The sequence below is a fragment of the Chlorocebus sabaeus genome, chromosome X (genome assembly GCF_047675955.1).
Source record: "Chlorocebus sabaeus isolate Y175 chromosome X, mChlSab1.0.hap1, whole genome shotgun sequence".
NCBI classification, from domain to species: domain Eukaryota; kingdom Metazoa; phylum Chordata; class Mammalia; order Primates; family Cercopithecidae; genus Chlorocebus; species Chlorocebus sabaeus.
This window is the reverse complement of record NC_132933.1, coordinates 104,831,974-104,845,859: the sequence shown is the minus strand read 5'-3', so window position 1 is coordinate 104,845,859 and position 13,886 is coordinate 104,831,974. Positions and strand designations below refer to the sequence as shown.

General features: G+C 38.0%; 1 protein-coding gene across 5 annotated transcripts in view; it reads left to right on the top strand.

Moving 5' to 3' along the window:
* Nucleotides 1-13,658, top strand: part of ZNF81 (zinc finger protein 81) — a 92,722-nt gene extending 79,064 nt beyond the window's left edge. For 4 of the 5 annotated variants that reach the window (XM_007991559.3, XM_007991560.3, XM_007991562.3 and 1 more), the window contains exon 5: nt 2,959-13,658. In XM_007991559.3, coding sequence (XP_007989750.3) covers nt 2,959-4,667 — 1,709 coding nt within the window. In that variant the 3' untranslated portion in view covers nt 4,668-13,658. The remainder of the gene's footprint in view (nt 1-2,958) is intronic. The other variant, XM_073013748.1, reaches the window with a different exon arrangement.
* Nucleotides 13,659-13,886: the final 228 nt, after the last annotated feature.

Sequence of the window (13,886 nt, the reverse complement as noted above, 5' to 3'; positions counted from 1 at the left end):
AGACATTGCATTTATCTTTGTCATTACCTTTATGAAGTAATCTTACAGTTATTCCATATTATATAACACATGACCAATAACTTTTCTCTCAGTGCCATCTATAAGATTACCATTATTCCCAATTTAAAATTTTATCTGTACAGTTTCCTTAATTTATGCTTACTTCAAATCGTTCGCCTTGTTTTTAATGCCTGGCATATATGAAGTGTATCTGTGTTTCTGGGCTTTTTATTATTTTGTGCTCTGCCTGTCCAGGTAATAGACATTTTTCTTTTGTGTTCAGGCTTTCATCTATTCCATGAAAAGGCCCTTACCTACTCCAGATTTATTACTCCATTATTTATTATTATTCCCCATTTCTGTTTCCCCATGTCCCAGATGCTTTTGCCCCCAGTAATTTTTGAAAATCTCTGAAAATAGGAGCTTATATCTTATTTTCATTATTCAAATGCTAAGCATGAAGAAAATACTTACCAATATAAACTAATTGAATTTGTGGGTGATAAGAAGAGAATTTTGCTGTGTTTTAGAGGGATTTAAAAAAAAATTCTACTGAGAGGAATTCAACAAAGATTGTTATTGGGAAGTAAACACAATGGCACCAAATATTTAAAAGTTTACCCTCTTACACATTGTGTTTCTGTTATAATTAGGAGTCTATTACAAGGATTAGCAAAATGAGTAGCATAGAGAGTGCCTGCTTTTGACATTCAGAAGAAGAAAATTTACTAGCAATATGATTAGATTAATTTTCCAAGTAAAAAATTCTTAAACTGCTTTATGAAGCACACACACCTTTTTTAATGGCACAAAAGAAAATGCTAAGCTGATTTGAAAATAAACTGCATGCTTTTTTGAGGCATCTTTGTGTGTGACAAGTAGAATGTAAGCTCGCATGAGCAGCTCTTTTTTCTAGACTGATGACTCTTCATTTATGTACTGTTCATAGAATCGGGTACTCAGGAGAGGTATAGAGAAGCTATTTATTGCAGGAACAAATTTTTTACGATGAACATTGGTACTAGTGATGTAATAAATAATTGTCTGGTACAGCAAGGGATTTATAATTTAAATAAAGTAAAAAGTAGAACTGCTTCTAAAACCATGCCTAGGAATCCAGTGCTTAGTATTTCCAGAATAAATTAAATCCAGATGTGTGAGAATACAAATGCAACCTAAGAATAGGTGGATGAGATTTTGGATGGGACATGTGTCTGAAGTACAGTATCAAACCGACTAAAAGGGGACAAGTGGGTTTGATGACTCAGAGCATTCTCAGTATCTAAAAATCTCTTACTGAAAAAGCCAGTGGTATAATTTATTCATGTTAAAATTATTTATCAATAATCTAATATGTCTCATGTATTGTACTAGGAATGGAAACATCTATAATTCCTACCCTGGGCAAGAATAATGTCTGAATTATGCTAACGCTAACTTGTAGCAATAGATTGTCAAATATAGTGACTAAAATAGTAAAGAATTGCATTTCCCTCTTATAGGAAACCTCATTGCTCATGATTGTTCAGGAATCCAACCTCCTTCCAACACACATTACTCCACCATCTCTTAGGATTTTTGTGGGATCTGCGTGCTTGACTCTGTGTTTCTGCCAAGTCCAGGTTTTAGTAAGCAAGAAGGTAGAAGTGGGTGTGGAGAAAACATGCCTGTGGTCTCGATGCTCCCATCTGAAAGTGGCACCGTCATTTTCTCTCACATTCTCTTGATGAGAACGTTGTCACATGGCCACACTAATTTCAAAGGAGACTGAGAAATGCTCTATGACTGGGCATCCGTATGCCTGGATGCTACTCTGTTAAATGCAAAAGAATGGGGGAACAGATTCTAGTGGATAGCTTTCAGTCTCTACCACAGATGACTTGTCTTCTCTGCTATTTTTTTGTTATATATATATAATGTAGGTCCAAGAAAACAATTATACCTGGATGGAGAGTTGGAGTATAGACATCTATTTATTGTTTGTATAGGTTAGGATGGCTATGACTACAATATTTTTATAGACATGAATAAATTATTTTTATCACATGAATTTTGTATTTTTACTGATAAGCAAAATTAATGAGGATTTAGAATTGAAAGCTAATGAGTACTTAAACTCCAAGCGTAGGCCCTCCTAGATCTTTCTCCTGAAAACTTTTGTATTATCAATCTTCTGTCCACCCTACCTAATAGCCAAGCTTCCTACCAAAATAGAACTAGACTGCTTATGTTGAACGCCGGCCTCCAACTCTTAATAACCATGTTTTATAGCAAATTATGTAACTGTCATGAGCTTCACTTTTCTTATCTACAGAAGGTGAATAGTAGTAGTAGATACCTCATAGGACCTCTGAAAGGATTAAATGAGTTCATATGTACAGTCATGGACCACATAATGATATTGAGTGCCTTAAGATTGTAATGAAATTGAAAAACGCCTATCACCTAGTTACATCACGGCCATTGCTGCATTGTAGTGCAATGCATTACCTTTTCTATGTTTAGATATGTTTAAACATACAAATACTTACTATTGTATTATAGTTGCCTACAGTAGTCAGTACAGTCACATGCTATATGGGTTTGTAGCCTAGGAGCAATATTCTATACCATATAGCCTAGATGTGTAGTAGGTTATACCATCTGGGTTTTTATAAGTACTATATACTCTATGATGTTTGCACAACAACAAAATCGCCTAATGACAGCTTTCTCAGACAGTATCCCTGTTGTCAAGCAATGCGTGACTGCATATATTTCTTAGAACGGTGCCTGGAATGTTGTAAGTGTCAAGTAAGAGCTTGGCACATAAAAGTGCTATATATGTATTTCCTGTCATCATTGTCATCATGAGATTTACTGATTTCCATGTGTTCAGCTTGTATTAGCTTATGTGTACCTTTTAATCTCTTGCGGTCTATTGTTTGTGTCAATTTTACTTTTTCTTTCTCTTTTTAGATGGGAAATTTGGAATTAAGCCTTCCCAGAAAAGAATTTCTGGAAAATCTACACTTCATAGTGAAATGGAGGGTGAAGATACAAGAGATGATTCATTATACTCCATTTTAGAAGAATTGTGGCAAGATGCTGAACAGATAAAGAGATGTCAGGAAAAACAAAACAAACTTCTGAGTCACACCTCTTTCCTCAATAAGAAAATATTGAATACAGAGTGGGATTATGAATATAAAGACATTGGAAAATTTGTTCATCCAAGCCCAAACCTCATTCTTTCACAGAAAAGACCCCATAAACGTGATTCATTTGGGAAGAGTTTTAAGCATAATTTAGACTTACATATTCATAATAAAAGCAATGCAGCAAAGAACCTGGATAAAACTATTGGGCATGGTCAGGTTTTCACCCAGAGCTCTTCTTATAATCACCACGAAAATACACATACAGGAGTGAAGTTCTGTGAACGTAATCAATGTGGAAAAGTCCTCAGCCTCAAACGCTCACTCAGTCAAAATGTGCAATTTCCCATTGGAGAGAAAGCAAACGCATGTACTGAATTTGAGAAGATCTTCACCCAGAGGTCACACTTCTTTGCTCCTCAGAAAATTCATACTGTGGAAAAACCTCATGAGCTTAGCAAATGTGTAAATGTTTTTACACAGAAGCCACTACTCAGTATATATCTGAGAGTTCATAGAGATGAAAAACTCTACATATGTACTAAATGTGGGAAGGCCTTCATCCAGAATTCAGAATTAATTATGCATGAGAAAACTCATACTAGAGAGAAACCCTATAAATGCAATGAATGTGGGAAATCATTTTTCCAGGTGTCATCTCTACTCAGGCATCAGACAACTCATACTGGAGAAAAACTCTTTGCATGCAGTGAATGTGGTAAAGGCTTCTCCCTGAACTCAGCCCTCAATATACATCAGAAAATTCACACTGGAGAGAGACATCACAAATGCAGTGAGTGTGGGAAAGCCTTTACCCAAAAATCAACACTCAGGATGCATCAGAGAATTCATACAGGAGAGAGGTCCTATATCTGTACTCAATGTGGGCAGGCCTTCATCCAGAAGGCACACTTGATTGCACATCAAAGAATTCATACTGGAGAGAAGCCTTATGAATGCAGTGACTGTGGGAAATCTTTCCCTTCTAAGTCACAACTCCAGATGCATAAGCGAATTCACACAGGAGAGAAACCCTATATATGCACTGAATGTGGGAAGGCTTTCACCAACAGGTCAAATCTCAATACTCACCAGAAGTCTCATACTGGAGAAAAGTCTTATATATGTGCTGAATGTGGGAAGGCCTTCACCGACAGGTCAAATTTCAATAAACACCAGACCATTCACACTGGAGAGAAACCCTATGTTTGTGCTGATTGTGGGAGGGCCTTCATCCAGAAGTCAGAGCTGATTACACATCAGAGAATTCATACTACAGAGAAGCCTTATAAATGTCCTGACTGTGAGAAATCCTTCTCCAAGAAACCACATCTCAAAGTACATCAACGAATTCACACAGGGGAGAAACCATATATATGTGCAGAATGTGGGAAAGCCTTCACTGATAGGTCAAATTTCAATAAACATCAGACAATTCATACTGGAGATAAACCGTATAAATGTAGTGACTGTGGAAAGGGCTTCACCCAGAAATCAGTTCTCAGTATGCATCGCAATATTCATACATGAAAGTAATCCTGTTTCTTGAAAATGAGAGCCTTATAAGGCTGACAAAGGTCAGGTCTAACTATATATTACAAAATTCATCCAAGACAGATCCTATATGAATATGTTGTATAAGGAAAAGCATCAGGCTATCTAACTTCAGATGGAAAAAATTATTCAGAAGAAACTCTCTTAAAAATGCATTGACGGAGAGAGAATTTGCACAGCCTCATGAAATATAGTAGAAGTCATACTGAGAAAACGTTGTCAGGAAAAGCCTTCCTATAGAAAGTATTATAAGTCAAATTGTTACCAAATTATTTATAGGAAGGATAATGCAAAATTATGTAAATGATGGCCATATTTACTGTGTTATATTAAGCAATTTAAAGTGATAACAAAATGAAAGGTAGTGCAGCAAAATAATATAACTGATTAGACCTACTGTCAGTTCTATAGGGTGTTTGTGGCAGAACACAGTGCATAACAGGAGGAATATTAAATTTTTTTTCAAATTTATGTCCATCATAAATTATGATGGACATATTTATGTCCATCACATGTTTCTTATTGAATATGTCTATCAAATATGTTTCTTACTGAATATTTCTATCAAGTGAATCCACAATTTAAAAGTCACTTTGGTTTTATATATACACACATCTGCAGATATAATTTTACAGGAATACACAAATATAATCCTATCATTTGTACTGGTTTCCATGACTTAGTATTCTTGTTTGTTTTCATTGTGGTACAATGTAAAGTAGCCACAGATTCCTCCCATCCCAAGTAGCGTCTCTTTGTCTATTACTTGACTTTGAACTTAGCCATGTGACTTTCTTTGGCCAATGGAAATTAGCAAAGAGAATCAATAAGAAGCTTGAGAAGTGTGCAAAGCCGCCTTGAAGCTTACCCTCTCTTGCTGCTCTTTCCAAACCTGAAAAATCTCAAATTGCCCTACTGGGGGGTGAGGAACCACCACATGGAGCAGTGGTGAGCCAGCCTTGCTGAGGCCCCTTAGACCAAGTAGCCTGCCAATTGTCAGAATTGGGAGTGAGGTTTTCCAAGACCTCTAGTTCCAGCTGAGCCAGCCTAGTCCAGAAGAGCCATACCAGTTATTCCAGCCAATTTACAGAATTGTGAGATAAATAAAATGAGTATAGTTTTAAGCAACATAAGTTTTGGGGGTAGTTTGTTGTACAGAAAATGCTAAGTAATATTTGAAAGTATATGTTTGCGGGAGGGGGCATAGTGGACCAAAACGTGACATGTGGCATTGGCTTTGGGTCTGAGTGGCAGGTAGAAACTGGAAAAACAGTGAGGAAAACTGTTTTTCCTCAAATAACAAAGGTTGGATAGGTGACAACCCATGTTATTTAGTAGGGAAAAATATAGAAAAACAGTTATCACCATACTCTGTGGGAAGATAGAGAATGGACCAAACGAACTTATGGATCTGGCTAAGGAGATTTGCAGCAGAATATGGGAAGTATCAGCTTGCTTCTTTTAGCTGCATATGATAAGATACAGAAAGAGAGAAATGAACTAAAGAAATAACTGTTTCTTTGGCAAGCAGAATTCAGAATACGGAAAAGCCAAGGATTGCTGGGTTGAAAAATAACGGTTTCACATCGCTAGTTTCTCCAGCTATCTAAATATTCTCAAGGTAGATAATAGCCTCAGGGTAAAGATCAAATCATGGTTGTATCTGTAAGATTCTTTATTACAATGTGTGAAATAGTTCAGTTGGTGCTTAGGAGACCATCTCAGCTAAATTTAAGGGCTTCTAAAAATCATGACATTGTCCCATAGAAGCCTGACATACTGCTCAAAGTGGAGAGAGACCTATCTTAAAAAGAATTGCTGATGTGGCATTTGGGAAAAGGAGTAGATCCAAACCAGATTCATAGGAAACTCACAAAGTTTTTAATAGAGTTTTACTAGTAAAACCACCTCCAGGTTGGACTTCCAGGGACTGCAACAGTTCAAAATAAAAAGTGGCCTCTGGATTCCCCTCCCTAACTTCTATGAATAGGATACAAGCTGAGAAAGTTACTCAGATGCAAACATGGTCCATTTCTTATGGAAAATGAAGGACATCTCAGAGGGAAGACCCAAGAACAATATATTAAAATGGACTGGGGAGCCATCCCAGGGAGAACTGTGCCCTAATCAAGAAACATTATCTGCCCCTGGAGCCAAGGGAACTGACAACATTTGCTCTGTGGGATTTCAGAATTGTTATGGAACAGTGACTGATATGTGCCTCTTGGTCTTCCTCTTTTTGAATGGGAGTGTCTATTATAGTTATCCTGTACCTATCCCACCATTGTATATATTGGGTGTGTGTTGGGGGACATATAACTTGTCATTTAGCTCACAGGTATCTGGATCAAGAAACTGAAAAACTGTACCCAAGGAACCTCAGCCACAACTGAACCTGTTATAGAAGACTTAAGATCCTGGATTGGAACTTGATGCCACAATTTTGGATGAGAAATTTGGAGGTCCTGGAATAGGGGTGAACATATTTTGCATGGGGTGGTAATGTGAATAATTTGTGACCAGAAGACACACTGTGTTAGGTAGAAAAATGCTACAGATATCTTCATCCCTATATATGTATCCTTCTTCAGTCTTTATTTCTCTTTGTGTTTCAGTTAGGATAATTTCTGTTGATCTATCTTCAAATCCACTGATGTTTTTTCCCTTACCCTGGCTCTGTCAAGTCTACTGATGAGCCCATTGAAGGCATTCTTCAACTCAGTTATGTTTTATTTTTATTTCTAATATTTCCATTTGATTCTTACAGTTTTCATATATCTGCCAAAATTCCCCATCTTTTCATTCATGTTCATGTTTTCCACTATATCCTTTGTCTTAGTCAGTTTGAGCTGCTATAATAAAGCACCATAGACTTGGTGGCTTATAAACAACAGAAATTTATTCCTCACAGTTCTGGAGCCTGGAAGTCTGAGATCAGAATCTAGCATGGTTAGGTCTTGGTGACGGCCCTCTTCAAGGTTGCAAACTGCTGACTTCTCCTTGTATTTTCCCATGTCTACAGCTAGAGAACTCTTTGGGATCCCTTTTATAAGGGCACCAATCCCATTTATGAGGTCTCCACCCACATTACCTAATTACCTCCCAAAGGCTTCACCTCCTAATACCATCACATTGAGGATTAGGATTTTAACATATGAATTTTGGGGAGGATGCAAACACTCAGCCCATAATATCCTCTAACATATTAATCAGTTATTTTAAACTCCCTGTCTGATAGTTCCAACTACTAGGTCAACTGAGTCTAGGTCTATTGATTGCTTTGTCTCTTGATGGTGAGTTGTCTTCTCTTGCTCTTTTGCATCTAATAATTTTTGGCTGAATGTCAGATGTTGTATGTAGGATAGTAGAAACTGAGGTAAACAGTAGTTATTCCTGGAAATAGCCATGGTTGCCCTTTTGATAGGCCATTAGCATGGGGAGATTGAATCCATCTAATCAGGAGTTGGGCTGAGTTTGTGTTTCTTTGTTGCCAGTGTTACCTTTGCTGTACCATAGACTTAAAATTCCTCTAATGTTATCTTATGCTTGAGGTAGGCACTGGTTTGCCCAGAGAATTTTTATTTTTCCCAGACCACACTTGCCTTTAGGCCTGTAGGCCTTTCCTGTGTGCCTGCATCTCAGGGAGGGTCTCGCTCCATGTTATTGCCTCTACGTTAGTAGTAGACAACTGTTATTACTTGGTTCTTGCTGACCTGGTGAGTTGGGGGCAGGGGTTTTCCTGGGCCAGCCTTGGTTTTTGTCAGGCCCCGAATCCCTGGGTCTTGAGGGTGGGATATTTTAGTGATCCTGCCCTCTTCCACTGGTAGAAGGCCTTTAATCATCTGGGCCCAGGATGATTTCCTGCCTTTTTATCATGGGTGGAATTTTTTTTTTTCCATTTCCCTCACTCTAGTCACAATGAATCTTCACCTGTGTCCTGAGGGCAACAGGGTTTGCTGCACTTCTTTTAGTGGCTTAAGGATTTTGTTCTGTAGGGGAGTAGGGTTCCATTGGAGCTTTGTGCCATTTCTATATTAGCAGCAGCCCTCTTGCAGGCCTACCCCATGGAGGTAGACTTTCTCCAGTCTTCTTCCTTGCCCCCGTGTTTCTTGAGAGCACTCAGTGGATGTCTGTGGAGAAGTGCCTGCAAGTAGAGACCAACTACCCTTAGGTCTATAGCTTTCATGAGTCTCCCGCACTCAGCCTTTAGCAATTCATTAAAAATTCTTGTTGAATTCTTACTGCTTATATAGTGGCCTCATCTTCCGTCCTGCTGTACCACAGATGACCGAGGAGAGGCACTTGTCTTTTATTATATTTCAAGCTAGTTGGTTGCTCTGTAATCTTAGCTCTCTGATGGGTTCAAGAAAACTTATGTTTTTGCAGATTACCCAGCTTTATTCTTGTTATAGAGATGGGAGCAGTGTTCTTTCCAGAGGTCTACATGCTAGGCAGAAACTAGAAGTCTGGACAGTCTCCATTGTCTCCTACTATCCGAATATATGCCCCTTTTCAGTGTGACTTTGCCACTTCGCCCGTCAAGAGGTAGAATCTATTTCTTCAACCCCTGCACCTGGGCTTGGCTATTTTGTTGGCCAATAGGACATTAACAAATATGATACAAGCAGAGACTTGAGAAGTGCCTGCACAATGAGGCTTGCCCTCTTTTGCAGCTCTTTGGAATCCTGAGCCCATGTGTGGAAAAGCCGGAACTATACTGTTGGAAAATGAGAGAAATCACATGGAGCAGTAATGGAGCAAAGACCAGCCATCCCAGTTGAGATACCCTACACCAACCAGATTTTCAAATGCCGGACATGTGTGAATGAAGCTACCCTAGGCATCCAGTCTTGGTCAAGGCAATGTTGGCTGGCAGTCTCTGAGATGACCCTGAATGATCCCCACCTCCTGGTATTCACACTCTTACATAATCCCCTCCTCTTGAGTTTGGACTGGAATTAGTGTCTTGGTTCTAGTGAATAGAATGAGGCAGAGGTAATGGGATGTCATACCCAAGATTAGTTACAAAAAGACTGTGGCTTCCATTTTGGGTGCTTGGTTATGCTCTCAGATGGCTCATCATAGGGGAAACTGCTGCTACATCGTGAGATAGTCCTGTGGAAAGGCCCACATGTGTGAACTTTGAAGCATATCCTCCCCTACTTGAGCCTTTAGATGAGGACCACAGCCAGATAGCTTGACTGTAAGCTAGATAGCTTGATTCATGAGAGACCTTCAGCCAGAGGCATCTTTTGAGCCACACTTGAATTCTTGACCCACAGAAACTGCAAGATAATAAATGTTTTAAGCTGCTAAATTTTAAGTAATTTGTTACACAGTAGTAGGTTAATAATACACTGGCCCAGATTAGGAAGGTTCTGCCATTCGTCCCAGCCATCCCAAACAACCACCAGAATAATGGATTAAAACGTTAATTGTTTTAAGTCACTAAGTTTTGGGTGGTATGATAACAACCCAGCAAAAAGCTAACTGATACATTCATTATTTATTGCATTTCTTCCTCCACTATTCTTCCCTAACAGATAACCAATACTAATAAACTACTGTGAACACTTCACTTTCATGTTTTAATCTCTGCTCTGTGCTCATAATCATATGTAGACATACATATGTTCCCATGCCTGTAATCAGAAGTTATATAAGGATTGTTTCCTTTGATTTTCAAAAATCAGATCATAACATAAAACCATCTCTGCAGCTTGCTTTATTATTATTCAACTATTTCTTTTGAACGGTTGCATGATAGTTTATGGGGTGGATATACAGTAATGTATTAAACTATTTGCATTGTTAAAACTTATTCACTCCCATTTGCAACCCTTTTTAGTCACTGGGAACAATGCTGTTAAAAATATTAAAAGATAGTTTGCATAGTGGTTAGGTAGATAGGCTCAGGAAGCCATCTGCCAGGGTTTCAATCCTCACTCTACCAATTTACTAGCTTATGCGACGTTGGGAAGGTTAGTTAACTTCTCTGTCCTGATGATTTTCATCTATAAAAGATGTACACACTAGCACCTACCATAGATTTGACTAAGAAGCATATTTCTTTCCTAGGGCTGCTATAACAAAGTACCACAATTGGGCAGCCTAAAACAGCAGAAATTGTCTCATAGTTCTTGAGACGAGATCTGAATCACGGTGTCAGCAGGGCCATGCTCCCTCTGAAGGTGCTAGGGAAGGAACTGTTTTATGCCTCTCTCCTAGCTTTTGAGAGCCTCAGGTGTTATTTGGCTTATAGATGCGTTATTCCTATCAGATGGCTGTTTTCTCCCTGTGTTTCTTCACATCATGTTCCCTCTGCGTGTCTGGCTCTGTTTCCAAATTTCCCCTTTTATAAGGACACTAGTTATATTGGATTGGAGTTCACTTTAATGGCCCCATTTTAACTTAATTACCTCTGTACTCTATTTCCAAATAAAGTTATATTCTGAGGTTCTGGGGATTAGGATTTCCATGTATCTTTTTTGCAGGTACACAGTTCATTAACAAGAAGTTAATGCATATTGTGTAGAGCTCTTAGAACTATGCATGGAGAGGATTTCTTAATGGGTATTAGATACACCTCACTTCCTGAGCTCACATAGGTCCCCCTACAACTCTGTGTGCTTGGGACATTGAGGTGGGATTTGAGAGCTTGTTTCCGGCATCTTAGTGTCATCCAAATAAAGAAAATGTAGGGAGTAACAGGAAAAGCAGGCGTAAGACCGAAGCTTGTGCTTTGGGTTGAGAAGGATGTATCTATAGAAGATAATGAGAAGGAGCAGCTAGAGAGGTAAAAACATACCAGGTGAGCAAGGGGCTCATAGAAACAGTGTTTTAATGGAGGACTTGTCCAAATTGGATGTCAATTCATATGAGGATGGGAAAATTGGTTCTTGATTTTGTGACACACAGGTTGTTGGCTTTGATGAATGCTATTTTGGAAGTAAACAAAGCAATTGAGCAAACTCAGAGGAATTTCTGAATTCAGGTAGTGTTACTTCACCATAAAGCAATTTTTCTCATAGAAAAATATCAAGCTATTGGACTAGATTACACTGTCATTTGGGTTATACTGAGAAATGAGAGTTGGCTAAAGTAGAAATTACATGAGATTTGGAAGGTCAAAGGGAAGGAGCAACTATGGCTGTGAAAGTCTTTGAGATTAGAGACAGTGAAGGACAGATGCAGAGGTACCCAGCAGGTTCCAGTTTTTCCTATCTTCCACTCTATATCCAGCCCTTCTTTCCATCTTCCAGCCCTGCTGACCAACAGTAGCCCCAGGTCTACCACTAGATGCTTGGCTGCAGGCTCACAAAGGCTTCTCATGGACTTCTCCATCAGCTTCTCTTGGCAGTCCCACATCAGCAGCTAGATGTGCCTGGCTTTTCAGATTTTCCTGAAAGCTCTGATTTATCCACCTATGCTAATATCTCAAAAGGGCTGGTTTAGTGATTTCTCTAGTCTTCTAACTCCCGCTTCTAAACCTTCCCCAGCTACTTCTATAAATTTTGCATGCATCCCTTATTCCATAATACTCATAGTTATTATGCTTCCCTGATTGACATATTTATACTTTCTTTGCCTGAGAATTTGGTAGATGCTGCTCTTCTAAAATTGAGTGATATTATTGAGAAGTCTTAGACAAACTTGCTCCTTTTTTCTTGTACATAATGTGCCTTTCTGCCATATGATTCTTTTTTTATTCTTGAAGTTAAGGATCTATGGAAGCATATGCTTTGGTTCTGATCTTTGTGTATTAATTTTACCTAAGTTATAGTGAGCCATTCCAATCATTCATTTCAGGGAAGTTTTATTTTGCTTAACAATTTTTTTCTGATCCATTTCTTCTCTTCTTCAGGGACATCAATTATGCATATGTAAGATGTCTTTGCCATCTTCTACATTCATTTTCTGCCAATCAACATTCATTTCACATCATTATTCTTTTCAGTTTTGTGTGATTGACTCTAGCCTTCTCTTCAGAGACAATTCTCCTTGAATCTCATGTTCTTCATGTTTAGACATGAACAAGCAATTTGCTCAGATTTATTTACATTCCAGGATAGTAAAGATAGAGAATGTCTCCCTCCCTGGAGACTTTCCCAGAGAAGATTTGGTTGCATTTCAGGTTAATAAAGATTATATATATATGCCCAAAGAAGAGGACAGACAATAAAACAATGTAACATTATTTCCCCCACATCTTAATTATGTATATTTTCAATCATGTAGAAATATTGAAAACACAGTACAACCTATATGACATCCATCTAGATTTAACAATTTATATGTAATTTTTCCTGAAATATCAGTGATAAGTTATAGATATAACATATCCATAAATAATTGAGCATTCATCTCCTAAAAATAAGGACATTCTCCCACATACCTGGAATATCATTATCAGTCTAACTCTGATATCTTATACCTAGTCCACTTCCAAATTTCTCCCATTGTCCCCAAAACATATTTTACAGTTTTAATGAGGTAGAATTTGCATACAATAAGTGGAACTTGTTTAAAGTGTACAATTTGATGAGTTTTGACATGTGTGTACCTTTCCAACCATCACTGCAATACAAATAATGAACATATCCATCACCCCAAAAAAGTTTCCTTATGCCTTTTTGTCATCCAGCCCTCTTTCCCCACATCCTTCCCCCATCCACAGGTAATCACGGATTTATTTTCTATTGTTACAGATTAGTTTGCATTTCCTACAGTTTTATACACATGGAATAATACTATAAGCACTCTTGTTTGGCTCCTTCCATTCAGCATAATTAGTTTGAGATTCATTCATGTTGTTATATGCATCTATGTTCATTCCTTTTTATTGCTAAGTGTTATTTCATTATATGGACATATCAGAATTTGTTTATCCATTCATGTTTTGATGGAAATTTATATTTCTAGCTTTTGGCTATTACAAATAAAACTGATGTGAACATTTGTTTACAAGTCTGTGTGGACATAGTTTTCATTTCTCTTGAGTAAATGCCTAGGAGTGAATGGCTTAGTCATATGGTAGGTATATACTTAATTATTTAAGAAATTGTCAAACTGCTTTCCAAAGTGGTTGTACTATGTTACATTTTTACCAGCAGTATGTAAGTGCTACAGTTGCTTCATTGGGTATGATTATTATTTTTAATTTTAGTCATTTAATGGGGGTGTGGTGGTATTTCA